The sequence below is a fragment of the Ammospiza nelsoni genome, chromosome 16 (genome assembly GCF_027579445.1).
Source record: "Ammospiza nelsoni isolate bAmmNel1 chromosome 16, bAmmNel1.pri, whole genome shotgun sequence".
NCBI lineage: Eukaryota > Metazoa > Chordata > Aves > Passeriformes > Passerellidae > Ammospiza > Ammospiza nelsoni.
Genome location: NC_080648.1, coordinates 13,254,887 through 13,282,430, shown reverse-complemented (window position 1 = coordinate 13,282,430; position 27,544 = coordinate 13,254,887). Strand labels below are relative to the sequence as shown.

The following is a 27,544-nucleotide window of genomic DNA, read 5'->3' as shown; positions in this document are numbered from 1 at the left end:
TGTGCAGTCAGAAATAAATGTCCGGGTGCAGAGTTTAGGGCTGCCTCTCTTCCTTTTCAGGATGATCTGTCCTTCCTGCTGCAGAGGAGGAGAGAGAGACAGGCAGCTCCAGCATCCTCTGAGCTCTGCTGAGCTCCAGGATCTGCTCTGTGCCTGGGGAGGGTTCAGGAGGAGGAAGAAGAGGCTGCACTGTTAATCATGGCCAGCACAATGCTCTGATGTGCAGCTGCCCCTCTCAGAGCCTGCTGGAGTCAATAAAACAAAGCTGATGTGTTCTCCCACATCCCCCAGCCCCAGCCTGGCTTTGGAGGTAAGGGGGGAAGCAGTTATTCTGCACACCTCAGCCTGCCTCAGACCTGATGGGTATTTCCCTCCCCTGGGATATTTCTTAAAGAGCACATCACATCTGAAGGACAAACGTGTGAAGCAGCTCACCTGAACGCAACTCCCAACACATCCCTGCCAAGGTTTCTGGCTTGCTGTGTTTCAAAAATAATAAAAACCCCAAACCAACCACTTCAGAAACCTCTGCTGAGCAGCACAGAACGAGGGTAGGGGTGAAGCATCTTCTATATCTCCCCAGCCTGCAGAGATCCCACTTCTCTGGAGCCGCTGATGTGGCATCACTTTACCTTCACAGGAACCTGAGCCCTCCACACTTTGCAGAGAGATATTTCCTTTGCAAACACTTGTTTGGCAACAGTTTGTTTCTGCTGCCAGACATGATTTTTTTACACTCAGAATTAATGATTAACAATTAAATTATTTGACAAGGGAATTGAGGCCCTGTGCTAATTAAATTCCTTCATCACTCCTCTTTGAAAAGAAAAAAAAAAAGAGAAAAATTTATTTCTCAGTATCAGCATTCAGCCAGAACAGGGCATTTTGTCATGTTGGACTTAATTAGATGGACAACCATGGCCACAGCCAAAAAAGAGAATAAAAGGACAAAAATATTGCTCAAGGATCATGCAAATGGGAGGAGGAAGAGAAGGAAACAGCCAACTGGAGAGCCAGGAATCAAGTGAACAGACACATCCAGACTGCAGAAGAGCCGCATTCTAAACCAAATAATTGTTTATAAGAATATATAATCTGTTTAGCTGAAACAAAATGATACAGACAGAGTAAACAGTGCCTGTATAGGCTGGGAAAAACCAGCAATAGGTGTCCTGCAAAGCTCTGTTTTAAGGGTTTCAATCCTGCTCATCTCCACCACTCTCACATCCTGCTCCTGGCTGGAGCTCCCGGGGGCTTGCTGGTGCCTGCTTACACACCAGCATTAATATCACAAAAGATTATGCTAGTTCATCGACCCTTTGAAGAGATCCTTCCCATTGTAGCTGCTGTGATGACTGCCTGATGGCACTTTCTCAGCCAGATCCACTAGGGATTACAGCAGCATAAATAAGATAAGCCTCTGTCTGACTGCTATTAAAATGCTCAGCTCAGACAACTCTTACACCACTGCAAACTCCATCCTCGGTGGGTTTGTTACAGCCTTTGCCTCCCTTTGTTTATTCACAGAATAAATCTTCTCTCTGAGCAACACAACCCCCACTAAATTTCCAATTCTCTTCCAGTGCCAATAATTTTGGAATAATTCTCCAATTCCCTCTCTTTGTCTCTGTGAGCCAGGAGACAAACAGTCCTGTGGGACTTTTGAGGGTGTTCTGGAAGGACTGAGGGATGGAGAAAACCCCAGAAAGCTCCCAAGACAGCACATAAAGCACTAGCCCAGACAGACCTGGAAGACAGAGGAAGCTGACAGAAGTTTTGGGTGCTATCTGAGCTAAGCTGCCATTCCAAAGCTCAGCTGTCACAAGCAGAGTAAAGATTTTGGGGCTCTGTTAGACAGAACGCATCCACCTCAGCGGATCAGCCTCTGTAGCTCCCAGTGGTGCTTTCTGCCATTATTTCTAAGATAGAAAGTAGATTTAGCTACCTGCTTCTAGAAAAGCTGCTCCCTCTGCACTGCTTTCTTGTAAATCCAGGGGGAGTCTCGTTTTAGGAAAGCATCTAGTAACCAAACAAACTGGGGGAACTCAGAACTCACCATTCCCAGGTAAAGAAACACAGCAGCCAGACAGATTTTAAACCATGCATCAAGCCACTGAAGCCTTGTGTGAGAGTTTCAGCACATCCCCAGGGGTGCTCCCAGGGAGAGGTGACAGGGATGGGCAGGAAGCTGCAGAAAACAGTGGGGCTTGTGAGAGGGTGGTCCTCTCCCAGAGCATTCTGAGCTTCAGTTATCCAAATATTTATTTCCATGTGGGAAGTGAGCCCATGAAATTAATTTATTTGCAGCTTTGATGCAGAAAGGATCAGAAAATGGCACCCAAGAAACACAGATTCACTCACTGGAAGTGGGGTGTATATATTGAGTAGAGACTTTCACACTGAATTTAGGGGAAAGATGAGCACTGATTTCTTTTCTTTTTTCTACCTCATTTTCAAAACAAATGCCAGGGGAATTGCAGTTTCTAATTATCTTTTTCCACTTAAAGATTATTAGATGCTTATTAGGTTTGTATTGCCTCTCCCCTCCCACACACATTTTCCATTTCCATATACTTCATCCAGTCTACAGTTAATGAGAAGGAATCAGTGTATTGCACTGTCTGGCATCTTGCTGAAATGGCAGAAGTCTTTGGTTACCAAGTCATTTGCTGCTTAATTGAAATCTTTTCTCTGGACTCATTGCCATGCAGACACTCCATTGGAATGCAGCAGTCAAGCCCAGTATTGATTGTCCTCCTACTCCCAGCTTTCTTCTGCGTTTGCAAATCAATTGCACCCTGTTGCTTTCCTTCTAAAAACAAATTAAATTAAAAACCATCACCCATTTCACAACCCCATTTACCCCTGAAACACATTGGTTCTGCTTTGCAGTATTTCCTTGGGGCAGAGATGGGGACAAGACAAGAAAGGGGACATGGTTGTAGCAAGAGCAAGATGCACACCTGGTCAGAGAGAAGGAAGTGCAGCAGCCTGTTCAGAAATGCTCCAGTGGGGGAGTGGATTGGGAGTACATAATGGAGTGAATAAAGTCCTAGTTTTAGGCTCTCACTGGAATTAATCTCCCCTCTTCACTGCAAATTAAAATGGTTTTAACAGTTAAAAATCCAGCAATCAGAGAACTCTGTTGCAACTTGCAAAAGGAGCCAGACTGCAGTTGTGAGTTTGCAGGACTGAAAACCAAGGCTTGGCAAACCATTGCTGCTGACACCAGAAAAGAAACTCAAAGCAATGCAGTTAACCAGATTCCTGATTTTGAAATTAGGCACCCAAGCACTGTAGAATCCCATCTGAATTTTTAAACTTCTGAGGAATCAAATTGTTCAAACGCTCTTATCAAGGCTTTGTCAAGATAATGTCATTCTTTGGGGTTTCAGCTCAAACTTGCATTGGAAGAGCCCATCTTTGGGAGCAGCATCACATTAATACCATGCATAGTTTCAGTCCCAAATTCTTCCCAAGAGATCTTGTGTCAGTACTTAGCACTAGAAACTTCCCAAGGTGAGGACTCTGGTGTCACTTGTGAGGACATGTGTAGCCAAATGACTTGTGCCTGTTGTAAACTCCCTTAGACTTCCCAGCTGCTCTGTCAGGGGCTCCTCATCATTCCCATAGCATTTATACTTTAAAAAAATCAGTTTTGCAGAGTGTAAAGCACTCAATTCCTTCTGAACAGCTTCCTTTGGCTCACTGTACATTTGCATTGCAATGCTGCCTGCAGGCTTTACTCAGCATCAGGCACCTGAACCCACAGGCTCATCCTAACCACGTTGCATAGGTGATTTATGGGGTTTTTTGGATCATCTAGGCAGTTTTACTCAACACTTTCAGCCTGGGAAGAGACTGACATCCAAATAGAAACCATAAAACCAGAGGGAAGGTACTGAATGGTGTCTGCTCCTGTCTAGGAAGTCAAACCTTCCTGCAAAGCTGAGAATGAGCAGCTAATACCAAGGGTTACTTGCTCCTCTGTAGATGGCAACAACAGATTTCCTAAGCCCAAATTATCACCCTGCAGATCTTGCAGACTCCCATGGAGTCAGAAGGCAAATTACCAACCATTGGTTTTTGTCTTCTACAGAAAGAGTGAAATCACAAATTTATCTGCCCCAGAGTACACACAGGTCCCAGAAAAATTCCATTTCCTTTCATCTTCAACCCAACATGAGAAAAAATTCAGGATCACACTCCAGACACTCCAGTTCTGTGTTGAGCTCAGACCCTGCATTGCAGGTACCAGTGGCAGAGGCTGGGCTGATCAGCAGAACCACCCCTGTCCCCTCCAGCCCCACAGGCTCTGCATTAGCTGTGCCACCACAGGATGCTCATTTAAACCTCAAACTCCAGATTTCTCTGATCCTACTTGCCTTTTGGAAAAATCATACTGCCAGAGTACTGCATATGCTCCCTGCTATTTGCCCTGTAATTAAGCAGTAATTGCTGCCCAAGGCTAATCTCAGAGTGTATTTTACCTGTGGAGCTCAGCGCCAGAGTTCACATTTGTAATTTAGTGGCACACCAAGGAGCTGTACCTAAACTCACAAAAGGATTTTCACTGCTCATCATCTCTCTTCTACTTTGGTGGCAGCTGGGATTCTGTATTTGGAGATGTTTGGGCTGGGCAAACAAATTAGCTGAGACCAGCCTCATTAGGAATTCACATGGGTACCCATCCTGCCTCAGCAGGAATAAGATGCTGACTGCTCTGTTTCTGGACCCCAAGCCCTCCCCAATATGGGATACACGCTGAAATCTCCTCTTTATCTCTACTTGCACAGCCTGGCAGCCTCCAAGGAAGCTGAAGCAGCAGCTCGATCTGCCCCCAAACCCATGTCTCCTTCTGACTTCTTGGACAAGCTGATGGGGAGAACTTCAGGATACGATGCCAGGATCAGACCAAATTTTAAAGGTATGCAAAAAAAACCCAGCTTTTTCTCATTTTGGGACTGAAAACTGCATCCAACCCTCATTAATATCTTCCTAATGCTGTATGAAATATGAATATTTATGTTCTTACCAAGTATGTATTATAAGGCTATTTGGTACATGGATCCCTGTAGATTTCTGGAAAGACATCAACAAATGTCTGCTCAGAGTGGAAACAACCTTGTAAGAACTTCATATACTGTAAATATAGGACCCCCCAATCCCTGCTTGGATCAGGGAATCTCAGTGCATCAATCTCAATACAGAGATCAAGGATCCTGTCAAACCAAGCAGTGACTGGAGCTGAACTTCTTTAGAGGTAAAGATAAAATGCCCAACTTTGCTTTCCCCTGGAGTCACTGCCCACAGCACCCACCAATGGCAGGCAATGCTCCCCCCTTGGAGCCACTGCAGCCTCTCCCATCAGCTCCAGAGAAACCCCACAAGATGCCAGGGCAGCCCAAACCCACCCCTGTCCCCACATTAAAGGGGATTTTCAGCCCAGCACTGCTCTGTGCTCCCCACCCACATTTCCAGCCTGCCCCATATTCCATGGCAGCCAAGCAGCACTGATTAATCAAGCCCTGGCAGAGGCAACAGAACATCTTTTCTCCTCAAAACACCTCTTCTAGCAAGTGTGGGGTTTCTGGATGGCTTTTTCTAGCTGGTCTAATGGAAGATGTCCCTGCACATGGTAGAGAGGATGGAGCTGGAGGGGCTTTAAGGGCTCTTCCAATTCAAACCAGTCTATGTTTTTTGTTTTCCTTTCTTTTTAACTGAGCTCGCTTTCCCAGGGGCTCCTTAGCCCCAGATCACACCCAGAGATAAAGCAGGACCTGCTCCTGTCAGCCACTGCCCATCTCCAAAGCTCATTTTAGTCACTTCTTTTGTTTCCTGCAACCAGTTCCCTCTCCCCTGGAGGCACTGGCAGGGCTGACAGGATTCCCAGGACCCATTAATCACTGGTGACACCACCTGGCACCCAGCTTTGAGCAATAAACTCTGTGCTGGGCTTTTAAACCCAAAGAAAGATGGGAACCTTGTGTCCCAGTAACCAACCAGGCAGCAGAGGACACTGCTGTTCTTATCCAAATGACAAGGAGCTAAAATACCACCCTGTAAACCTGCCTACCTCTAAATTATGCACACACACAAATTAAACTTTAATATTTAATGAAATGTATACATTCACTTCCTGCTGAAGGCAGCTGTATTGTATTTTTATTTGAGATAATTTAATTTCAGTTTTATTCCAATGAACTACACCTTCCCCTCAGGGTAGTTTTGCTGGCTTAGCCTCCCACACATAAATCAGGCTCCAATTTATATGGGAGGCATAGGTGTTTTACAGAGCTTGGGGTTGTAGCTCTCAAAGCACATCATTTAAATTAACTGCAGTAACTCATAAGGACATTTTAATTGCTTAGATCTAAATGAAAATAATGCTGAAGATCCATATCAGATTGATTTTTGGGGAGGGGAAGATTAACAAAAAGAAGATTGCAGCTTTTCTGTAAATGCTGTAAAGTCTGGACTTAGCTGTGGATTCACATTCTGAGAAGAAATAAGCAGTATTTGGGTTTTCAGGTGGAGGATGAAGTCAGGAGCTCCAGCAGGGACAGAGAGGAGCCTGGCAGGGACCTCTCACCCAGGCTGTGCCCTCATCCCCACTGCTGGAAAACTCCATTCCTCCACAGCTGCATCCCTGCAGAGAGGAGGAATATTTCAGTGGCAGGCAGGGAATTTTCTAGAGCCTCTCACAAGCTAAAAGATCCCCAAAATCACCAAATCCTGCAGGGAGCTCATGGCTCACCTTGGACATCCTGAGAAGAGCTCAGTGCCTCAAGAAGAGCTGGGCTGCCCCAAAAAGCCTTCACATGCACCCACCCCACCCTCAGCTTCATGTCAGCACTGGATCAGGAGCAGGGGGACCAAAATATCCCAGACCTGTCAGAGTCAGGAGCATGTGCACTCATCCAGGGATCAGCTCAGTGTTCTCCTTGTACTGTGCCCTTTGGGAGGGGAATCACCTGCTCAAGGACCTTTTATGTGGTTTGTGAATGAGTCCAGAGCAGAAAAACATCACCCCTGAGCTCAACAGAAGGGATGAAACAAGTACTAAAGCCTAATAATTGTGTGCTTTCAGCATATGGATAAACTTCTGGATAAGAGGGGTTGGCGAAAGTAGGGGAAAAAAACATTTAATTGTGTCTGATTGCTCAAGCCATGCCAGTGTTTAACAGCCTGGAGAAAGCTGCACAGACTGAGCAGTGTGAGATGCTGCTGAGCTGGCAGTGCCTGTCTGGGGGCTGGCTGGGCACAGCCTGCTCACATTGCCTGGGACTCACACCAAGAAAACCCCAGCAGAGAGCATCACTGCAGGGAACAGGCACAAACTTTCAGAGGAGGCCAAGGCAGGAGAGGAGAAAACAAAGCTCCAAATGTTCCTCAGCAATCAAGAAAATGTATTAATTTCCACACATTTGCAGTGAATAGAGGCACCAGGCTCTCATTAAAGCCATTCCTCCCCCCAGTATTTCATGCTGCAGCAACTGCCAGACTGCAGATGTGACCTTAACAGGAACATCACTCCCCCAGCAGGCTGAGCCACCAGGCAATGCAGACACCATCCCTGATTCCATAAAAAACGGGGGAATAATCTGAAAATCCACACTCTCTACTGGCACAGATCTTATCTGCCCAGAAGCATCTGTCAGAGGGATGATATGGGATTAACTCCAGTGTAAAAGGGGACCTTGGTCCCTGGGGCTGTGCCTCTGCTCTCTGCCTTTCCCCACCACATCCTGGGCAGTGCCCACAGCAGCCTTTGGCTCCACAGCTCCCAGAGCAGAGGCCCCTTTTGCTTCAACCCTCTACAAAAAATAATTTCATTATGTGTGAGATATCATTATGTGTGAATTATCCAAGTCACAGGTTTGCCAGGCTCCAGGTATGCCCTGGCTCCAAAATATTCCCCAGCATTTTGCTTTGTGTTGAACTGCAGCTCTCAGCATCTCCCTCTGTGTAAGTGCAGCATTTCCACCTCAGATTTCCCAGGCAATGCTATGAAACATTTCCAGCCACTCCTTTGGGCATCAGTACTACACAAACAGACTGACTCCCATGGCCTCAAACCACAATATTTTCATCCCTTAGCCCCCACCCCTTTCTTTTTGTGACCACTTGACCTCTCCAGTACAAGCAGGGTAAGCACAGTTTTGGTCTGAAAGCAAATCCAGCCCAGATACCAGGATTACCTCCTGCCCAAACACGACAGCCAGAGAATTCCTGCTGGCAGAGCCCTGAATGCTCCTACCCAGCTGAGAGGCCTGGATCAGGATCACCACCGGGGGTTTGGGGTTTATGGGCAGTTCTGCTTGGGAACACCAACACAAGAAACAGGTACTGGAGCAGCTGAAAAGGAGATCTCAGGACACTGGAAAGGCCTTTGGGATTTGTAACCTGGGTTTTACCCTGCTGAGCAGCCTGTCCCTCCCTGCTGTTCGAGGGCGCAGAGGGTCACCATCATCATGTGGGGTATTGCTGCTTTGCCAGCCTGATCCCTACAGCCCACCCTGTTGCACTGGCTTTGAGGGAAGCACATAATCCTAGTTCAGGAACAGTGATTATTTCATAAGTATAGATCTAAATAAAAGTCAATTATCTCTCAGCTCCTTTCTGGGATACTTTGCTATCACATTCAAGGTGAAATTACCACTCATATAGCCAGGTCAAGACACCTAGAAACTGTCCTGGCTGGCTCTGATCCATTCCTATTCATCTGAGCAGAGATCTGTAAACACTGCCAAAGAGGGGAACAGAGGCAGAGCCTGAGCCCAGCCTGGTGTCAAATGGGCATCAGAGCCCACACTGGGTCACCCAGGCCTTCCTCCCCTGCTCACCCATTCCCACAGCAGGTTTTAACTGCAGACTGGAAATCCTTTGTTCCACAAGCTCTGAGCTGCTGTTCAATCTGTGTTTGTCATGCAGGCCCTCCAGTGAACGTCAGCTGCAACATTTTCATCAACAGCTTTGGTTCGATTGCAGAAACAACCATGGTAAGTAAAAATCACAGCACAGCTGCTCAGCTGCTGCCTCTGCCTCACTGCACTCCCAGGAAATGCAGCATCACCCTCCTCCTCCTCAGAGGGACCAGGGAAAAACACCCAGTGCTCCCAAGCTTGCTCAAAGTTTGAGTAAATTAATGGTCAACAAGACTCATTTCATGTAGCTGAAGATCAGAGTCTCCATCTGCATTTTATAAAAACACCCCATGAGCAAAGGACAAGGGTCAGAAAGGAAAACAAATAATCTTTTTCTGAAGGTTTGCCTGAGACTCCAAGCTCAGCCACAGTTACAGATACTTTGTGTTTAAGTGGGCATAAATCCAAAATTAATCTGGAATCAAAGAGAAGGGAAATCAGCTGAACTCAAATTCAGCTTGCACCAGGATTTCAGATTCCCAAAGACTAAAAGAATTATTAAAGGTTACAATGATTGTTTTCTTGGAGACATTTATGGTAGACAATGATGTTTAGTAGAAAATCAAAACCAATATTTCTGAGTTAAGGCTCACTTCATACAAAATTAGTGAGCATGGCTAAAGGCTGTATCTAATTGGCAAGGCACTAGGAGCAGAGGATCACTAGAACAGGAGATAATTGCTCCATCTGAAAACTATTAGAGATTGGTTGTGACATAACCAGTGAACAGCAAAGGAAAACTCTGGAGGTACTGTGCCTTACTGCTGCGCTAATTAAAGATAATCCAGAAATATGGTGTTTAATTACCCTCTGGTAATTCTTTTTCTAGAAAAATGCTGAATGAAGAATGCCAAGCTCCAGCTTCAGGCATTCTGTGCATTCAGGCAGGAAGTTTTAGGCTTTGCATAGAGATCACACCCCTTGAATTGAACAAATTACTTGGCATGCACAGACTGTCAAAGGAGAGCCACAGCTCAGGTTTTGAGTCTCTTCTGACACTGCATCATTCTGCTGGAAATATTTGGGTTGGGATGGTTCAGTTGTGTTAGTGGAGGAGAAAACAAAAGCTGTTATTCTGTCCAAGCACGAGGAAATAGATTTCCTACCTGACTGCAGAATTTGTCAGGGCTCACAGGTGGGGAGCGTAATGTGGATTCATTTGTATAGAAAGGAAAAGAGGAAGAGCTGCCACTGAAATGCACATCTGTTCCTAATTTACTCTTTATTGGTTACCTCCTTTGGCCTTACAGGCAATAAATGCTGTTCCTGCACACCAACCCAGAGTGCAAGGGAGCAGGACAAGCCCACGAAGGATCTGTGCAATGCTCAGAGCACATTCCACTGAAGCATTTTTCAGTGCATCTGTCCCACACTGAGAGATGCACTGGAGCAGCCAAAGATGCCACATGATCCCTGTGAGCAGGATGCTCCATAAAATTAGCACAGACTGGCACAAGGGAGACGCAGTTCACCTCCAAGACACGCTGCAGGGACTCACTATCATCTCCAGATGCCACTCATTTCATAGGCAATCTTCCATGGAAAAAAAAATCCCCATGGGAGCCCGAGAACACCCTGTGGGCACATTGCCTTGTCTGGAAATATCCAAAGCAGCTCTGACAAGGCAGCCCAGATGTCAGGCTGACACAGCAGCACAGCCTGAGCTAATGCTCTCGTGTGGGAGCAGCAGCTCTGCTTGTAAACACCAACAGCAACACAAGGAACACAGGTACTGGAGCAGCTGAAAAGGAGATCTCAGCAAGCTGGAGAGGTCCTGGGGATTTGGAACCTGGGGTTTGCTCTGCAGAGCTGCCAGTCCCTCCCTGCTGTCTGAGGGTGCAGCAGGACAAACAGGCAGGGTCAGCTCCCCAGCAGCTCCTGGGAATAACAGACTGTCCTGTCTTGAAACCATTTTGAATTCAAACAAGTGGTCAAACATCAGAGGAAGGGGGGGCGGCTTGAAAATGGAGAGGGGCAAATCAGTGTTTTACCAGAAAGAAAGCCACAGCCTATCACTGACCCCTGGGACTGATGATGGCAAAACTCCCCCAGCTGCTTCACTGGCCAAAAGGAGGCAGAAAATTATGTTTTAAACACCCATCATTAGGTACTTTAAGCCTGGTCAGGTTCAGGTCTGAGTGCTCCATCACCTTATATTTCATTATTATTACACTATTACCTGCAGGAGAAATCACAAGTTCTATGGGTAGCCCACACGTACTTAGAGAAGGCTTTAAAATATCTCCATAGTGGGCTGATACTTCCTATAGAATATACCACTGCTCCCTTCTAAGTTCACATTGCCTGAATATCACAAATCAGTGTAGACCATGAGCTCACCACACAGTGGATTAGAGACATTAGAGAGTGCTCACTTATGGCTTGAGGCCTCATGGGAGGTAGAGGAAGAGGAGAAAATACAGAAAAATAGAAAAAAAAACAGGTATTTTATGTAGACAGCTGGGACTACAAACCCCAGAAGGAAAGAAAATGAGCTGCAGCCAAGAGAAGGCACAAACTACCCAGAGTGGGCAGAAAGCTGCTGCCTGCCCCACAAAGGCTCAAAATGAACAAGGCAATAAATGGAGATCTGAAAACTGCTGCAGGGTTAGGGGGAATTTAACAAAAATTAAGAGGCAAAGTCATCCACCAAATCGCATTCCTAAGGCATAGCTGATTTAGAGCAAGGGAAGTGAAGTAACTCCTTTAAGCATCCTGCAGAGCTGGAGACCCAACATAAAAACCCCTAGAGTGGTGCACATAATTGATGGGACGTTTATGTTGGATTGCAGCTCAGAGCTGGTACCCAGCCCCACTTGCCTGGAGCTCTGGGGACAAGGAGGGGTTACACTGGGAACACATCCCCGGTTGTGCTCCAGAGGGAGGGAGAGTTCTAATCCCAACAGCCAGACCCCCCTGTCCCAAAGCATCGCTGCAGCTGTGCATCCAACAGAGGGGACTCCCAAGGACAAGTGCAAGGTGCAGCCACTCTCTGCAATTATTATAATTATATAACAACAAACAACTCCTAAACACAAGCTCTTAAATCCCTTTTTGCTGTTCAAAAGCATAAACAACGCCCCGGCCATACCAGACTATGAAACCTATAGCAAATGGAGAAATCCCTCATTCCAAATAAACAGAAGTGAACCACCTTGGGAACAGGTCTTGGGTTTTAAGTGAATAAACTGCACCATCTTTGGCTTTTCTTTGAGGCATGAGGCAACTGATGGGATTATCTGAGCATTTCATTAACAAATTCCCTGCTATAACAGCACACTTGGAATTAAGTGATGCCCTTGCTCACTCTTCCAGTGGAAGCTGCAGTTTTGTGGCCTTCCACTGGCTTTTTATACATTTTTATATCATCACCTAGCAATGCTAGCAGCTGGACTCAGGATGAGCTTTCCTAGACTCTCCTTTTAAAAAGGACCCACACATAGCAAAGAGACCAAAAAAGAAAGAAAAATCACAGAAGAGCCAGCACAGCCTCCCTCAGACACAGTGTAAATATGCAAATTCATTTTTGCTGCTTTCATGCCATAGTTATCTCATCTGAAAAGAGCAAAGCAAATGTGACCTTCCAGCCAGCTGCAGCACAGCCACAACTGAGCTCCCAGCATCTCCTGGGGACAGGAGGAGCTGGAGGCTGCAACTGTCCAAATGCTAAATGCTTGCTCAGAGACATCTGCACATGAGATTCCCAACAAGAAAACAAAGCAAAGCAGACCAAGAAATTCAATCAAGACTCACAAACCCCAGTACAGCAGAGATTCTGATGAAGAACTTGGGTCCCACATTTAATACTGGTCCCACTCACTCCAAAATCAGCAAAATATATGAGTTTCAATGCACAAAGACCATAGCAAAAGTTAGGTTTTGAGCAAAACGTCCTGCAGTCAGTCATTCTTAAACCCAACCATCAGTCCCACAGAGATGATAAGCACCTAACAAGCCACAAAACACAAAATGAAAAGGTTTTCACAGCTACTCACAGTCTGCTGCCATCTCAGTGTTTAGACCTGCAGTGTTCCAGCTGTCCATGATTGGAGTTTGTCTGTGCACTAATGGAGAAAGGAGGGGGAAAAGAAAAAAACAAAAAGAAGCCATGAAATAGGACTGTGCAATTCAAATACAAGGACACAAAACTTCCTCAAGCTGAAAAACAAAACTTCAGTACTAAATACCTACATTTGCAATCCTGGACGTTGGTTACAGCTCATATCCCAGCAGTTCTGCTGGCTCAGAGAGACATAATCCCCACTTTTTGGAGGAAGACACAGAAAAACCTTCCTTGTGTAGGTTCCAGCATAAAAATGCCCACACTTATTGAGCACCAGGGTACTGCTCCCACCCCTCCCCAGGTGCCTGCCCTTCCCTGGTACAGACTCCTCCTCCCTTGCCCAGGTGTGGCTTCACACTGGTTTCAAATTGGCTGCTTGGCTATTAAACCTTCCTAGGGCTGCTTCTTGGTGTTCTTGCAGTCTGTTGTAGTGCTCCTTGACAAGGCAGGCTGCTTTCAAAGGGTTTGTTCATTCCCATTCTAGAGAATTAACTCAATGCTAACAAAGCCCCTCATGCTCTGGTGGGGTCCCAGAATCCCCTTCTGAAGGAGATCAGTCTCTACCCTGATTTTTCTACCAGCAAAATGTAAATTTATCAAAGGGGAAATCTCTCCCCAGAACTGTTCAGTGCAGAGGCTGCTCTGACAGGGCCCCTGAGTCAGGAGGGAAAACCAAAGGAGTGTTCTGAGGGGCTCCATCCCTCCTGCCCAGCTCTGCCTGCAGCCTCCTCTGCTTTCAGCAGAGATGTCAAGGCCCTGGGATCTGGCAAGGGAAGGTCTCAAACGATCTTCTGTTTCCTTGTCTCCTTGCGAGGTCACCAAGCAGAATTTCATTTCAGCATTATCAAATTGAACTACTCTGATCACTCCAGTTATTCTCTTCCTGCCTTGTGCCATTTCCCTCTTGGGAGTGAAATGCCTTTGTGCCAAATTGCAAAGCTCCTGAATGCCTTCCCTGCACAGAGCTGCTGCTCCCCTCTCCCCAGCCAGCCAGAGGAGCAGGCTGCACAAGATAATCAATGCCTGGATGTGATGGGCACACAAATGAGCAATGTGAGGGATAAGAAGGATATGGAGAAAGAAATTTTTACTTCTATTTTTTTTGCCAAGTTTGCAGCCCCAGTCAAACATCTTTCTTTGCTTGAAAGTTCACATCAGAAATTGGCCAGTGCTGTCTATCACTTAGGAATAACTGTGAACTTGTTAGAGATGCTAATTAAGATGTCCTATACAGCATGCAGGAGAAATGCTGTGTCTCTCCAGGTAGCCAAGGAATGAGTGTTGCTTGGCTCATCACCCCTCAGCCTGACTGCAATGCTGAGGACAGACAGAGGATGCTCAGCTGGTGCAGAGCACTGTAACCCTTCTGTTAGCCTGTGTCACAGCACAGACATGCCCTGACTACTCTCCATGCCTCCTGCTGGCTCCCCAGGCAGTGCCATGTCCAGTTTGCAGTCACAGAGCTTGGTTTTACAGCAATGTTCAAATGAGGCTCGACACAAGGAACCTAAAAGGCTGCTCAGAGCCTTCAACGCTGCAGTGCAATGACATGAGGGCAAAGGCATCTGGGAGAAAACCACGCTCTCAGTGAGCAGCCCAGGACTGTGGAGTAAACTCCCTGAGTAGGAAGATCTGCATAAATGCACACACAGATAAAATATTCATGCCCTGAAATGGCAAAGCCAGAGAATTACATTCAGTGCATGTTTCGTGTTTCTTCGTCCTTGCCCTTTTTATATCACAACGTAAATGCCTTGTTTTCTGTATTCCAAAACAAAAAATACCCACAGCCAACACTTGTCTCCAAAGGAGGAACACAAAGTAAAACAATGCAGAGTTACTCCCCACACTGCTGCACATCCCTGGGGTGGACATGGTGCAGTTTCTCCCTCCACACATTCACAAGGTGCCCCTGCACTGTTCCCAGCAGGACCTGAGGACAGGACACTGTCACTCTAGAGGTGAATTAGGAGGGGCCTTCTCACACCCACCCACTGTGAGAGTTAATTTTCATTTGGCCCACAACTGTTTAATTAAAGTGGCTCCTCATGGTTACAAAGACTGTGGATATCATTCTGCCTGTGGTCTGTTGCTGTGGTGGCAGCACAAACCACCCAGCACTTTCTGTCTCACCCTTTCCTATTCTTTTAGCAAGTTTTGGAGCTGAAGCAGGGAATTTGCTCCATCAACAATGCTTATCCACAGTAACTCAGGCTGTCAGAGAGAATTTGGCTCCATTCCCTCCCCCTTTCTACCTCTCCATCAGGCTGAGCACACTTCTGGGCAGCTACCACTGAAGTTTCTTCCAAACATGAGTTTAATTTGTGTTGTACATGACAGAAGTCCCAAACTGGAGCTGACCTGCTAGCATCCAGCTTATTTGTAGCTGAATAAGCAAAACAACCTTTTGCTTTCTACCTATTAGGTCAGTGACATTGATTTCCCCTGACTGTAATGGCTGCAGATCTTGATGCACAGAAAAGAGAGAATTGAAAATATACAGGTAGCTCTGGAAGCTTCTGCCTGCTGTGGAAAGTGGGAATTCATGGCTCCTTTCCTTCTCCAGGCTTGTGCTGAGACCCTGGTCCCCAGCTGTCCCCAGCTATTCACATTTCCTCCAGACACATTATCCAGGGTCGACAGAGATGAATAATTAAGTCAGAAGGATGCACTAGGACTCGTGAAGGTGACACTTGGAATATCAGCAGAAGGGAAGAGTGTTGCAACTCTTTTTTGTGTTCAGAGGTTTGCTCCTTTTAGCGTCAAGTCCCTGGTTCATTTGCTGTTGTCACAATCATTAATGTCATTAGCAGCTCCTGTGCTCTGAGGGTGCAAATGGCACCAAGTGGCCTGAAACAGACTCCAGACCATGTGCTTGGCTAGAAGTGCCTTGTCCAAAACACAGAGCACCCCACACAATCCTCTTATGGGAATAAACCACATGGGACTCCATTTTCTTCCTGTGGAAAAAGGCTATTCTTTATTGAATAACTCCTTTTTGTACAGTTTTGCAGACAGTGTGGAACTCCAATTGGTCAGGAGCTTTCTTGCCAATTACTTTTATTGGTTAGTAACAAGTTGTTATCCTGTATTGATTGGTCACTCAAACTCAGTGTGCACATGCAGGGAAAGTTGTTCATAAGAGATAGTTTTCATTTTTCTATCTAAAGGTGTACAAACAGTTTATACAGGTTGTTTTTACCCAGGAATAGATTATGTTAACAAACTGCTCCCAGGATTGCTTTCACATGAGAACTTGCAAAGTGCTGGTTTTGACAAGGCCAGCCACTGATTCCAGGAGAGCAGGCTTGATTTTATGAAACCTTTCTTGATGATTTTTCTACCTTGCTGCAACATCCTCTCCCAACCCTCCAGTGCCCTGGACACCACAAGAGTTGTGTCCTTGTTGACAAGAGGTTGTAGGTTCACGGTCAAGTGAGCTCTTGAGGCAGCAGCATGAGAAAATCTCTGCTATGCAGGCAACTCTCCTATACAGGCACCCTCCAACTGCAGAGCTCTGTGTTCTCCAGCTGGAAAGAACAGAGCTGGTGGCAGAGGGAGGGGAGCCTCTCACCGGGTGCCTGCAGCAGGTATCAGACACCAGCAAGCACATCAGACACCCTCCATTAACTGTGTCCTAATAAAAGTCTTCAAAGTACATTTATATTAGAAAGGCAGCAAATAAACCCTTAATCATGAGAAGGACTATTCATTTGGGCCTGGGCAGTGGAATTGGTTTATTATATGCTGCTCTTCAGACGCAGTCTGCCTCTATACTTAGAAAATGTCAATTAATTTATGGTTGCGGAGCTTTCGCCCCTCTCCTGATAGCTGGCACATCCTCTACCCATTTCAATTTGTTGGCTCACTTTCTTATGTGAAAGTCAGAAGAAAAGGAGCATGGGAAGCTGTTGGTCAGACAGGGAGAAGAGAAACTGCCCCTAATTTTCCAGTAGTGTCTGAACTCAGCCTCTGCAGCTAACCTTGACCTGGGAACTTAGGGGAGCTGTCAGACTTGTGGTTATGGAGCAAGTATAATTTTGCATAGTGCTGAGGGACTACCTTCAATTAAGGAAGATGGTCACCCTATAAAATCTGTTGCCTTTATGGCATTTTGACATTAGAGGGGGGAAACCCAGAACACTCAGGATTAGGAGAGCAGACTTCATGCAAATCCCTCTCCTGCTCATAAACTCTAACCAGAGGCAGGTGCTCCCATCAGCTCATCTGAGTTATCCTTGCATTAGCAGACACACAGGGAAATTTTCTTTCATGGACAATATCTCTCATTGTGCCTTCTCCTTTCCCAGTGCTGGGTGAACTACAGATAGTCACGATATGGGACAGTTCAGCACTGAAAGGAAGCTGGTCTCAGTTTCTTTCCCCACTTACTCCCCTGGAACATCCTCCTGCTGACAGTGGCCATTCTGCTCTCTGCAACTGCTCCTGTTCTCTGCAGCCCCAGGATCCAGACAGAGAGGTGCTGGCCCTTCCCACACAGCTGACAATTGCTGTAGCAGAGGGATGCAGGGACAGGCAGCTGCTCATGCTATGCCATAGCTGTAAGCTACAAAGCTAGAAATTAATAACAGTTGCTTGAGGAATAATACCAAAACCACTTGGCATAGCTTGGGAGCCATAGGCCTGGACGTGGTCTGGCTCATTTTAGGATGGTTTTAGTGTGTGCTCCCCATCTGCCAGCACCCTGAGGCTGCCCTGAGCCCTGCTGTGTGTCTGTGTGCAGGATTACAGGGTGAACATCTTCCTGCGGCAGCAGTGGAACGACCCCCGGCTGGCCTACAACGAGTACCCCGACGACTCCCTGGACCTGGACCCCTCCATGCTGGACTCCATCTGGAAGCCTGACCTGTTCTTTGCCAACGAGAAAGGGGCCCATTTCCATGAGATCACCACGGACAACAAGCTGCTGAGGATCTCCCGGAACGGCAACGTCCTCTACAGCATCAGGTGAGCTGACTCCACCAAGGTCACCCAAGCCTTTGGGCATGCTGGTGGAAAAGAGAAATTTAGGGGGTTTTAAGGTGAGAGATCATTCAATTAGCAGTGATGAAGCAATGTGGTTAAAAGGGACCTCTGCTGAAGCATATTGAGACAGAGGATTGGTCTGGGATGGACTCATTCAGTTCAAGGACTTCTGCTTGGAGTAGATTCCTTAACATCACTAATGTAAAATTACTTCAGATATCTTCTGTTAGTGCAAGCCTAAAACCAGCTGTGCTGTGTGAAAACCAGTAGAAGCTCATGAACACTCTGTTTTCAAAGCTGCAGCATTTCCTGACCAAAAAAAAAGTGAAAATCATGGAAAATGCTAAGTACAGCCCCATGGCTTTGTCTCAGCCTGGTTGTTCCCAGTTATCCCTTTATTGCTAGATCCAAGAATCCATCAGAAAATTGAACTAATTGCACTGAATTTCCCACAGGAAATCAACCTTAGCCCCCACCTTCACTTCCAACTTCATTCATTCGAACTTTATTTTAAATCAATGAAATTAAGATCAAACTTCATGGGCTTAGACTGGGAAAGTTTAACTCTGTATTGAAGACTTTTCCACCTCATGTATAATGTAAATTTGCCCATGGGACACACACCCCATCTCACACTGCAGCTCCCAGTGGCAGCAATGGGAAGGAAAAGCAGTGTGGAGCTGTAAAATGGGAAATAAGCAGCTTAATGCTGCAAAGTAGATGGTCTCCATCAAACACCAAGGTGGTTCCAGCCCAAAGACCCAATCCCTGATGGCCAAAACAACAAGAGAATTGCCGTGTGTGTTGGCTGAATGAGGAAATCTCACAGTTCTTCGTGTTAAAAACCAGGCAGGGAGCAAAACCAACAGCAGCAGCTTGGCAGTGAGCAGGACACAGAGTCCTGTTCCTGCAGGGGCGCAGAGGGGCACAGGGTGCCCCAGCCCTGGGGCTGCTCTGCCAACAGAGCAATGACTCAGCATGGAAAAATCACCATTTTCAAGGCAAAAACCTGAAAATATTTCAGTTCTTGTTTAAAAGAACAACTTTCCTATCTCACTCATCTCTGAATGAAAATATAGGTTTCTTTATAAGCACATTTTCCTGTGAAAATTAAAAAGAAACTGTAAATTAAAATTAAAGAGCACACTGTAAATTCAAAGAGTTTCCAGAAGGAGAAATAGTCTTTCTTGTGCCATTTTCTAACAGGTTTTTGCTACTACTAGCAATAATCAAACTCCAGGCAAGGCATTTACAAGGTGGACTTTGTCACATCTTCTGTCCCAACATGTCTCCAAACTCAAGCTGAGAATTTCTGACAACATAAGATTTTAAATTAAAGTATCTTTCCATCCTGATACGTTTCTTGTAGGTCTGATGATAGAAAAATTCAATTTCTGTCCCCTGGGTAACTCTGATATTTCTACATCAAGGCAAAAAGCTGAAAACCCTAAACACTTCAGGGAACAGCATTTTCAACATTATCAAACCAAATAACTCAAGTCTAACTATCTGGAGCAAATCATTTAGTATCAGCTTGTTGAACCAACCAAACATTTTAAGCACAGATCACGGTACAGAGCAGCACAGCAATATAACACAGAAAATGCAGCCTGCACCTAGTGGAAAATGGAGACAGAAATAGAGATCTCAAGGGCTCTGCAGGAATTCAGGAAGGTGCAGGAGTTCATATTGGCTTAGCACAAGGCATTTTCCCTGCAGAAAATCCCACTGAAGTATTTCTTTCCCCACACACACAAACATATTACATGAGTGGCCAAATACTGGAATCATCTACCAAGGGAGGTGGTGGAGTCACCATCTCTCGAAGAGTTTAAAAAAAGACTGGATGAGGCACTTGGTGCCATGATCTAGTTGAGGTGTTAGAACATGGGTTGGACTCGATGATCTTAAAGGTCTCTTCCAACCTAGAATTTCTGTGATTCTGTGATTCTGTGATATGATCTTGATCAAACTTCTTTTTGGTGTTTTTTTTATCACACACAAATGTTCTGTTCAGAGATTTACAAACAGTGCCAGTCTCTAGAAATGCCTCTGGGGGTTCCAGAGAGTGGGCTTGGGCTTTCTGCTCACCCAGCCTGTTGTGAGCCTGAGGCAGAACAGGAAAAGCAGCAGAGCAGTTTGTGAGGGAGCTCTGCAATGAAACGAGAATGGGAATGGGGTCACAGATCCAAATGTTCAGCATTTCTGATGCTGTCCAGCACCAGAGTGAGAGCACAGGCAGGAAGAGATGCATGATCTGTCATTCCCCCAGCTCAGCCCCCCGTCAGAACTCAGTGCATCCCTCTGGGTGTCCAGAGTTGCTGGGACCCTGCCAGGGGGCTCAGAGACCCTGGCACACAGCCCAGAACACCTATGGGCTTGATTGTGACCCATGGAGCAAATCACCTGCTTTGTATGAGGACCTGAAAGCCACAGAAGTTTAAGTAGCGTAATAATAAAATTATCACTAGGTGGAAAAGTAGATTTTGGGGTTTTTAGAATCAGGGTTTTGGGGACAAGGTGGAGGGACTTGGGTGTGTCCAGCCTTTCTTCTTCTTCTTCTTCTTCTTCTTCTTCTTCTTCTTCTTCTTCTTCTTCTTCTTCTTCTTCTTCTTCTTCTTCTTCTTCTTCTCTACCTCCATCTTCTGCTGTGATGGTGGCACTTTTGGATTGGTTTAGAGTAGAAGATCACTGTCTGACATAGGTGATAGGTATTGGAAAGTAACTGTAAACATTGTACACGTAGTTTTTAGTATAAAGACATAACACCGCCCCAGGGGCAGGCAGAGTGCCTGGAATTGTCCTGCTGGATGGACCTCGGCAGGGCAGGAGAAAAATTTTTATAGATAAGATACAATAAACAACTCTGAGACTGAGAAATTAAGAACTCCGACTCATTCTTTGAAACAGAGATTTTTTACATGCCACAGGGCTGCAATAAACTGCAACCTTCCAAGAGCCCCCAGCAGTGCCACCATTTGCCATGCCCTGTGCTCTCCTCTCTCCTCAGGATCACGCTGACTCTGGCCTGCCCCATGGACCTCAAGAACTTCCCCATGGACGTCCAGACGTGCATCATGCAGCTGGAGAGCTGTGAGTGCTGTGCACATTTCAGAGAGGAGACAGCCTCCTTTCCCTGCTGCTCTCCCTGCCCTCTCCTTTCCCAGCTGCAGCCCATCCCCAGCCCAGCCTTCACTGGAGCCTTGCTGGACAACCTCCTGCTTGGGATTTGCCATTCATTCAGCCCATGTGACGTTTGCTAGAGAAGCCAAACCTCACAAGATCCCATGTGAGGAGCCCTGGCTCGCTCGTGTTTACATTGGCCTTTCACTCTGCAGGAGAGGTGAAAGTGCTTTCAGCTGCAAGTGGGATTTTTTCTCTCTGGATGAACATCTGCCACTTGTACATGTTGCTTGTCCCAGAGGAGGGAAAGATGATGAGCTCCTTCCAGAGAAAGCAGACGAGTTGGAAACAGTAGAAAACAGTTCAGCAAGCCAAATTGAAGAAAAAAATGTTATTTATTGCAGAAAATCCATTGCAGCTCCAGTGGAGGTGGCTGCCCTGGCTCTTCCCACATGAACAAGCAGTTTTGCCTCAACCCAAATCCCATTCATGACAGCACTGTCAGGGAAGGCCAGGATGCGCCCTGCCTCCAAGCTGTCTTCTGCAACACTGCCCCTTTCCAGATCAGTATTTAATGTGATTCATGCCACATTTGTCCCTTCCTCTCAACAGTTGGCTACACAATGAATGATCTCATATTTGAGTGGCAAGAAAAAGGAGCAGTGCAAGTTGCTGATGGGCTGACACTGCCTCAGTTTATCCTCAAAGAAGAAAAGGACTTGAGATACTGCACGAAGCACTACAACACAGGTCAGTGCTGTTAACCCTTAACTGAGGGGCTCAGTGGAGAGGAATTCAGGATTATGCATTTACCAGAGTCTTGCTCTGTCTGGTGGCACTCTGGCCTTGTCCTACACTTACAGAGATAAGAGACATGTGGAAACACATGCAGCAAATGAAAGGCTAATGGACATAAATGTGCAAAATCCTCTTGTCACTGATAACAACTGCATCAATTCAAGGGTGTTTGGTGTGGATCTTCTCTCCTAAATCCTTCTTTAGTCTTTGACATTTAAGTGACATAGGACATACCACAAAAGGGCTTCCTTTGCTATGTTAATGTTCATAGAATCCTAGAATGGTTTGGCTTAGAAGGGACCTTAAAGACCATATTGCTCCAACACCCTGCCATGGGTAGGGACGCTTTTCACTATCCCAGGTTGCTCCAAGCCCTGTCCAACGTGGCCTTGAACACTTCCAGGGATTGGGCAGTGACAACTTGTCTGAGCAACCTGTGCCAGGGCTTCCTCACCCTCACAGCGAAGAATTTCTTCCTAATGTCTAATCTAAACCTTCTCTCTTTCAGTTTGAAGCCAAACCCCAGCTGTTCATTTCCTCCCCTAACAAGACCCTGGTTTAGGCAACACAAGGAAAAGGAAAATCCCCAGACAATGGCTGAGAACAGGAGGCTCACTGTGCCTTCCCAATAACCTCCCCTGTATCTCCCATCCTCCTCAGGCAAGTTCACCTGTATAGAAGCTCGTTTCCACCTGGAGAGGCAGATGGGCTATTACCTGATCCAGATGTACATCCCCAGCCTTCTCATTGTCATTCTGTCCTGGATCTCCTTCTGGATCAACATGGATGCTGCTCCTGCTCGTGTGGGGCTGGGGATCACCACCGTGCTCACCATGACCACGCAGAGCTCTGGCTCCCGAGCATCACTGCCCAAGGTAGGGGACCCCTTGGGACACCAGGGAACTCGTGCCCCTTCTGGGGACAGCACTTAAGGAAATCCCTACACAGATCCTCCTGCTGCCTTTGCACAATTCCTGTGTAAGGACAAACAGCAAATTCCAGTCACATCATGAAAAAAATTTAAATTCTCTATGACTTGCAGCAAAACTTCCCCTAAGATTCAGCACTCACCACAACTCCCAGTAACCAGGAGCTCTGTACCTTACAAACCCCTGCAACAACCACACATGGATGTGCACTCTACATTTTAACTTTTTAGTCACTTGACCATCCTACTTTTATACCAGTACTGATTTTACCTTTATGAAGGGTTTCTGGTATGGTGGATTACTGTTTTCATTGCATATAAACAATCACAATCAAGGCCTGAACAAATTAAAAGCTGTGGAATTGTTGCTACTTAAGGGCCCGTGAGGGGTTTCAGTGACATGATAGCACATTGACATTAAATGAGTGTGATTCTGGTATCCAAGAACAGATGTCAGCCATGTAAAACACCAAGTAAAAATGCATTTGGGTAAGGAAGCCACCCCATTTCCGTCTCTTTTTCTGACTCACAGGTGTCCTATGTGAAGGCCATAGACATCTGGATGGCTGTGTGCTTGCTGTTTGTGTTCTCTGCCCTTCTGGAATACGCCGCTGTCAACTTCGTGTCCCGGCAGCACAAAGAGCTGCTCAGGTTCAGGAGGAAGAGGAGGCATCATAAGGTAATACATAAAGCATGGAGGACACAGTGAAATCTGTCCCAGCAGAACACCATGGTCAACTGAACCAAGCCTCTAGCCCCCAGGGAGGTCCCCAGTGTCTGGTCAGATGTTAAGGAGGCTCACACACCACAAAGCAGAGCTGCCTCAATGGACTGTGCCTCTTCTAACAGCCTGCTGAGCCCTGGAGTCCAGCAAGCTGGGTTTTGCTAGCCAAAAGGGGTGTTCTCAACAGGACAAGTGTCACACAGCAATGTTCTGGGGTGAGTTCTCCTGCCCAGCAGCTGCAGCCAGGGCTGGGGGAGGCAGGCAGGGTGGTGTGAGGGGTGTCTGTCTGTCTGTCAGAGAGCAGCACCCCCAACACAACAGCCTGCAGCAGCCCAGAGGTAAGTGACACCTCTTTTGTCTCTGCCATCTCCGTGTTCAAAAGCATCTGCTTCTCAGACTGACTGCAAATTCCTTCTGGAAAGAAAGAGCTTTATTCTGAGCCTTAGCCTGCTCCATGCTTACCTGCCGTGGCTGATCCCAACCCCAATCTGAGCATGCACGCAGCTCCCACAGCTCCCCAGCCTGGGCTCCAACAGCAAACACTTCACCTCACATCAGAAAGAAACATAAAGGTGGCTGTGATTACAAGGCCAAAGGCACTTGAGAATTGTCCCTATAAAACTGGTAGAACCAGGAAAGGGGTTAGCAAAATTTCAGCACCAGGCCTGAGAGGCTGCCCTCAGGAGAGCATTAGAATCCAGTACATTTTCTAGGAGAGAAAAACAAAAACAATTTTGCTGATGCAAATCTCAAGCAAGCCCATAGGTGACCACCAAGGTCTGCCTTAAATATTCCTCATAGGTATTTGTCTACTTTCCAGGATCTGTCCCACCCAGAAACCTTCTCCCATTCCATTGTTTCACTGTCCCAGCTATGAAAATTCTTTCCCAGGGTCCAACCCGTCCTGCAGCAGTTCACAGTGTACGCTTGCAGAACTGCTACCATTCCAGGAGAAAGTGGGGTTTGAGGAGCAGGAATCCCTGTATTTTTCTAGATTTGTCTCTCTCTGCTTCAGTCATCCTATCTGCAAAACAGGAGATCATTGTTCATTTGTGCTCAACCCAGTCAGGACCAGGGATGAAAAGTGTTGGACAAATGCAAAGGAAAAGAAATAACAGATGAGACCCTCAGCACCCACTGATTGTGTTTAACCAGAACAGGGTCTGCCATCCCAAAATCAACAAAGCTTTGGTTCAGAAGATGCAGCTGAACAGAGGCAGAGCTAAAGCCACCCACATGGGTGTCTCCATAGTGCATTTATCTCTTCATCTAGATTCAGGCATCCTGTCTCTGGATCTGTGCTGTTGTATGCAGATCAGTCTGTTGATAAAACAGTAAGAAGGAAAATAAAGCCACTAATACAGAGACTCGTTTAAGAGATATTTGGAGAGCTGTTCCATTCAACACAAGGCTGTTAGCACAGTCCCTGCTCAATCTCACAGCTACTTAATTGGAGCAAAGCATCAACAAAAACACTTGCAAAAGCTAAATGAACAAGGTTTGCAGGCTCATCAGAAAACTAAGCTGACTGCTAATATGTAAATGGGCTAATGCAGCTGCCAAAGGCACTAATTGCTCTGTCCTGATGTCCTGACTTGTCTGGGTAGCTCTGACTGGTTTAGGCATGACACACCAGGCAAAAACACAGTGAGATGTTGCAGTGATATGGACCAGTCTGGTTAACATGACACCATCATCAGACCCACATGGAGTGCATTTGGAAACATTTCCCAGCATGGCTGGTGATCTTTGCTTTTATCCTTTGACATGGCACCTTGAAAAATGCACTATTGTCTTCTCTAACCCTGGTATGCCACTCACCAAAACAAAGCCATGGTGGCCAAAACAAAGTCACAACCAGTGGGCCCTCAGCAATGAAAATATTTAAAAATTCAGTAAATTAAGGATCAAGAGGTTTAGGTTAAGCCAGACATGGGCGAGTGTTTATTTGTGCAATGGGAAAAGAGCAGAGGCAGTTTTACCCTGCATTACAGACATGATGAGAAGGTTCATAAGTTCTGAGTATCACAGAAAACCAGATGTTGATTTTATTTGGGTAACTTTGCTTTGCTCAGATATGGCAGTATCCTCTGTGTCCTGCTCCTCATCCCATGCAGCTGCCCACGGGATGCAGGGGCCATCCAGAAAAGACTCTTCAAAGGACAGGGCAAGGGGCAGCAGGGCACAGTGGGCAGGCAACTACAAGGGAGGGGGCTGTTAGGTCAGTGTTGGGGGACACAGCATGGATCAGCCTCTGTTAATGATTAATTAAGGCTGTTGCTCTACAATTAGCCTCGGTGACCTGAAGTCAAGAGACTTGAGATTCTAACTCTGCCTCTGCAAATCACTGATTGAATTACTTGGACCAAACTTAGTTTTCCCTGTCATTACATCCCTGTGCTCAATAAAATAGGGCTAAATCATTCTGGGATTCCAGCAAAGCTTTCACCAAAAAAAAACCCAAACAGCAACACCGTTTGCCTTTATTAGAACACAAATTATATTTTTTGTCAATAATTGGCATTACCACAAGCAGCCATGTCTTCCCATTGACCCACAGAAGGGCACTTCAGTTCCTCACCTGAAATTTGGCTCCTGGGCATGGCTGTGGGGTGCCGTGGGCAGGCGAGTGAGGGCTGGTTGCACGCTGCCTGCAGAGCTCTTTCCTGGACAGCTCCTGGCTCCTGCACATCCATGTAACTCTGTAGGAAGCAGCTGCAGCTTTGGCTACGTGAGTTACATGGAGCCCACTCCTTCTGGGCAAGCTGAAACTGCACAGGCCAAGCAAAGAAGGTGCTGATAGGAGGTGGGAGGGGGTAGGGAGAGGCAGAAGCAAAACAGGGGATGCAATTGGAAAAATGAAAGCAGTGCCACAAACCATCCAATAGGTCAAAGACTTCCACGGGGTGGAAGTCAGCGCTGTTCTCCACGGGGTGCCTGGATCCCCTGATTTGCATCTGTGCATCACACAGCTGGCACCCCTCTATAAGGCTGATCTCCCAAGAGCAGGGGTTTGCCCAAGGGTGCCGGGGCTCGGTTGGAACATCTTTCCTGTGTAGAGCAGGACGCTGTCAGCGGAGAGCCTTATAGCAAGGGTGCGCTGTCTATATCTCATTTTAAGTAGAGTCCCATGCTCAATCTGTTCCAGGAGGACGAAGCTGGTGAAGGCAGGTTCAACTTCACTGCCTACGGGATGGGGCCAGCTTGCCTGCAAGCCAAGGACGGCATCTCTGTCAAGGGAGCCAACAACAACAACACGGCCAACCCGGTGCCGCCGCCGTCGCGCTCGCCGGAGGAGATGAGGAAGCTCTTCATCCAGAGAGCCAAGAAAATCGACAAGATCTCCCGCATCGGCTTCCCCATGGCCTTCCTCATCTTCAACATCTTCTACTGGATCATCTACAAGATAGTCCGCAGAGAGGACGTGCACAACCAGTGAGGGGAGGGGAGCAGCCGGGAGGGAGCGAGCAATCCTTTATATATGTGCAATAGCAATGCAGCAATGCATGAATTTAAGAATGCGGCAATATCTACTTTAAAAAAAAAAAAAAAAAAGGGGGAGGGGGGCTGGGAGGGAGTTTTAATCATGTGAACTGAGGGCGTCTGGCACAGGGAGGAGAAAAGAAGCTCTTGATCTGGGGAGCGCAGGGTGGGAGTTAGTTTTACAGCATAGAAAGATGTGGATTGCTCCAGCAATCCAAGCAGTGTAATATAGTAATATATACTCATGCTTAATTATAATGCAAAAAGAAAACAAAACAAAAAAAAAGACCAACAAACACAAATCCTTTTTTTAGCCTATTAACAGCTTAGATTCTCAAGTCACTGGAATGATTCATGATTCCACGTGCAGAAACTACTGCAATTACGCTTTATCTGACTTTTGCTATAGAAAGGCCATTCCAGTCAAGCACGCAGGGGGAAAAACACCTCAAGAAAATAATTCTGTGCTTCTCTAGGTTTTGCACTTTGAAAACTGGATAGATGGGGAAACT

General features: G+C 46.4%; 1 protein-coding gene and 1 long non-coding RNA gene across 3 annotated transcripts in view; one reads left to right on the top strand and one right to left on the bottom strand.

The window, feature by feature from the left end:
- GLRA1 (glycine receptor alpha 1) overlaps nucleotides 1–26,988 on the top strand; it is a 37,089-nt gene extending 10,101 nt beyond the window's left edge. The window contains exons 2-9 of one of the 2 annotated variants that reach the window (XM_059483540.1): nucleotides 4,797–4,927; nucleotides 8,935–9,002; nucleotides 17,735–17,958; nucleotides 20,987–21,069; nucleotides 21,712–21,849; nucleotides 22,558–22,772; nucleotides 23,358–23,504; nucleotides 26,698–26,988. In XM_059483540.1, the coding sequence (XP_059339523.1) occupies nucleotides 4,797–4,927; nucleotides 8,935–9,002; nucleotides 17,735–17,958; nucleotides 20,987–21,069; nucleotides 21,712–21,849; nucleotides 22,558–22,772; nucleotides 23,358–23,504; nucleotides 26,698–26,988 (1,297 nt within the window). Of the gene's footprint in view, nucleotides 1–4,796; nucleotides 4,928–8,934; nucleotides 9,003–17,734; nucleotides 17,959–20,986; nucleotides 21,070–21,711; nucleotides 21,850–22,557; nucleotides 22,773–23,357; nucleotides 23,505–26,673 lie in introns of both variants that reach the window. The other variant, XM_059483539.1, reaches the window with a different exon arrangement.
- LOC132080394 (uncharacterized) lies at nucleotides 6,144–13,217 on the bottom strand. Its single transcript, XR_009419559.1, has 3 exons — nucleotides 13,119–13,217; nucleotides 12,923–12,991; nucleotides 6,144–6,649 (listed from the first exon to the last, which is right to left on the bottom strand). It is a non-coding gene; the product is annotated as an uncharacterized LOC132080394 (long non-coding RNA).
- Nucleotides 26,989–27,544: the final 556 nt, after the last annotated feature.